At 39.9% G+C, this 2,500-nt stretch overlaps 1 protein-coding gene across 1 annotated transcript in view; it reads left to right on the top strand.

Moving 5' to 3' along the window:
- Positions 1-475: 475 nt before the first annotated feature.
- LOC125035443 (probable methyltransferase-like protein 24) overlaps positions 476-2,500 on the top strand; it is a 6,274-nt gene continuing 4,249 nt past the window's right edge. The window contains exons 1-4 of the mRNA XM_047627850.1: positions 476-557; positions 1,366-1,527; positions 1,709-1,910; positions 2,387-2,500. The exon at positions 2,387-2,500 is cut by the window's right edge and continues 57 nt beyond it. Of these exons, the coding sequence (XP_047483806.1) occupies positions 538-557; positions 1,366-1,527; positions 1,709-1,910; positions 2,387-2,500 (498 nt within the window). The 5' untranslated portion in view covers positions 476-537. The remainder of the gene's footprint in view (positions 558-1,365; positions 1,528-1,708; positions 1,911-2,386) is intronic.

Consider the following 2,500-nt stretch of genomic DNA (forward strand, 5'->3'; position numbering starts at 1 on the left):
ATCATAATAATAATACTAATGATGGCGATAATAATAATAATTATTATTATCATCGCTATTATCATTATCATTATTATTATTTTATTATTTTTATTATTATTATCGATCTTATATTTTTGTTAATTAATTTATTCTAGTGTGTGAGTGTGTGTGTGTGTGTGTGTGTGTGTGTGTGTGTGTGTATGTGTGTATGTGTGTGTGTGTGTGTGTGTGTGTGTGTGTGTGTGTGTGTGTGTGTGTGTGTGTGTGTGTGTGTGTGTGCGATCACATGTTTGTGTACATATATGTGTACGTGTGTGTTCGTATGCAAACATGTTTATCTGCGTGCATGCCTGTCTGCATGAATGTTAGAGTGAGTGTACTTTTTCGTCCCCGTGTTTCCAAGCGTGCGCGAGTTAGCATCATAGCGAAAATTGTGAACAAGTGCATATAATTCTACTCATCGATACCATGTTTCAATTTATCCCCAGAATGATGGTACCAGCCAGACACACAGTGGTCAAAATCCTGTTGTTTCCCGTTGTATTCTTCGGCCTTATGGCTTCTCTGGTGATGCTGTGAGTAAGATAGTAGTATTCTAATGAAGACTAGATGAATAATAGATATGTTTTATGTGATTTCATTCACACATACACTAATTAACATACACACATGTAAATCGATAAACAAGCATTTATAAAAATCAGCAAGCAAACATAAAAATAATTGTACAAACACATCAACATATATGCAGTTAAAACAAAACAAAGATACATACATTTAAACAAACAAACATACAAATATATAAACTTAGCAAATAAACTTACAAAATTATGCAAACACACGACTATAAAACATGTAGAAATAGAATATAAAATAAATAGACAAAATCATTAAATAAGATGAAAAATAAGAATTAAAAGATGAAACAAGAAGACCGTTTCAATAAACAAACTAACCGGCATAAAATCTGACACATTAACCAAACAAAACCACGCATAAGCAAGCCCAGTAGAGACAGAGATCAAGACTTTATGAAACAAACAAACATACAAACAAAAACACACAAACAAGTAGGTAAATAATATCAAACGCACATTAAGAATAGCACAAACAAATGTATTATCAAACATATAAACACTCCGAGGAACACTCAAAAACAAACAAACAAGCACACGCCAACAAATAAAACGCAAACATCCAAACAGAAACACACATCTCTACAGACAAATTTGCTTTCCCCAAAAAACGCATTTTTTAAATGGATTTATTTTATCTAAATTTGATAACTTCATATTCCTCCTCCCCTTACTGAATGGAAATATAGATAAAGGAAAATTATATAAAATAGATAGTGAAACAGACAAGATTTTCCTTTCTTTGCAGAGGAATCACCGACGTGGCAGTCCTAAGATCAGCATCCCAGACAGCAGAAGCATCCTTCGCTCCTCCTCTACGATGGGAGGCGAAGGAGGAGGAGCTCTTGGAAGGTGCGAAGGATCGAGTAAAACGTCCTTTTCTCTTCCCCGGTTATAGGAAATTCGTTGAGTAAGTTACCCGGATGATATTCGTATCCGTAAAGCTAGGGGGAGAGGGTATCTGTGGCCACGATACGATTACACACACTGCTATTGAATAGTAAGGATAATCACAACCAAAACCCAACAGAATGCCATCAAAAATCAACTTAAAATCTCATACCCGCCTCCCCTCCCTCTAACCGAAACAGGTACGCCGAAACTCCGCAGTTACACTGTCCCGAAAAGAGGTACTTCGGGGGGATGGAAAACAGCGAAAAGATCGTCGACGGGGACAAGGCTGTTTGTTTATCCTCCCTTTACAACATCACGCCCGGGAACTGTCTCGTGTATTCCTTCGGCATCGCAGGGGACTGGAGTTTCGATGATGCTATGGCCGAGTATGGCTGCCAGGTTAGAGTGGGGCAAGGGAGGGATTCAGGAAGGTAAAGGGGGTGGGGAGCGAGGGAGGACATTGGTGGTGTAAGGGAGAGGGGAGTGTGTGTGTGTGTGTGTGTGTGTGTGTGTGTGTGTGTGTGTGTGTGTGTGTGTGTGTGTGTGTGTGTGTGTGTGTGTGTGTGTGTAGGTGTGTGTGTGTTTGTGTGTGTGTGTAGGTGTGTGTGTGTGTGTGTGTGTGTGTGTGTGTGTGTGTGTGTGTGTGTGTGTAGGTGTGTGTGTGTTTGTGTGTGTGTGTAGGTGTGTGTGTGTGTGTGTGTGTGTGTGTGTGTGTGTGTGTGTGTGTGTGTGTGTGTGTGTGTGTGTGTGTGCGTGCGTGCGTTCATTACATGTCTATATATATACTGTATGTATACATATGTGTGTATCAATCTATCTGTCTATCTATCTGTCTATCTGTGCATATTTATATAACATATATATAATTATTACAGGTGTACTCTTTCGACCCGACCATCGGCCTCGAGGATCACCAGCGCTCCGAGAGGGTCCACTTCTACAACGTCGGCCTCGGGGGAGCGAACCGCACTTCTCTGATCGACGGGGTC

This window comes from Penaeus chinensis, chromosome 19 (assembly GCF_019202785.1).
Source record: "Penaeus chinensis breed Huanghai No. 1 chromosome 19, ASM1920278v2, whole genome shotgun sequence".
NCBI classification, from domain to species: Eukaryota; Metazoa; Arthropoda; class Malacostraca; order Decapoda; family Penaeidae; genus Penaeus; species Penaeus chinensis.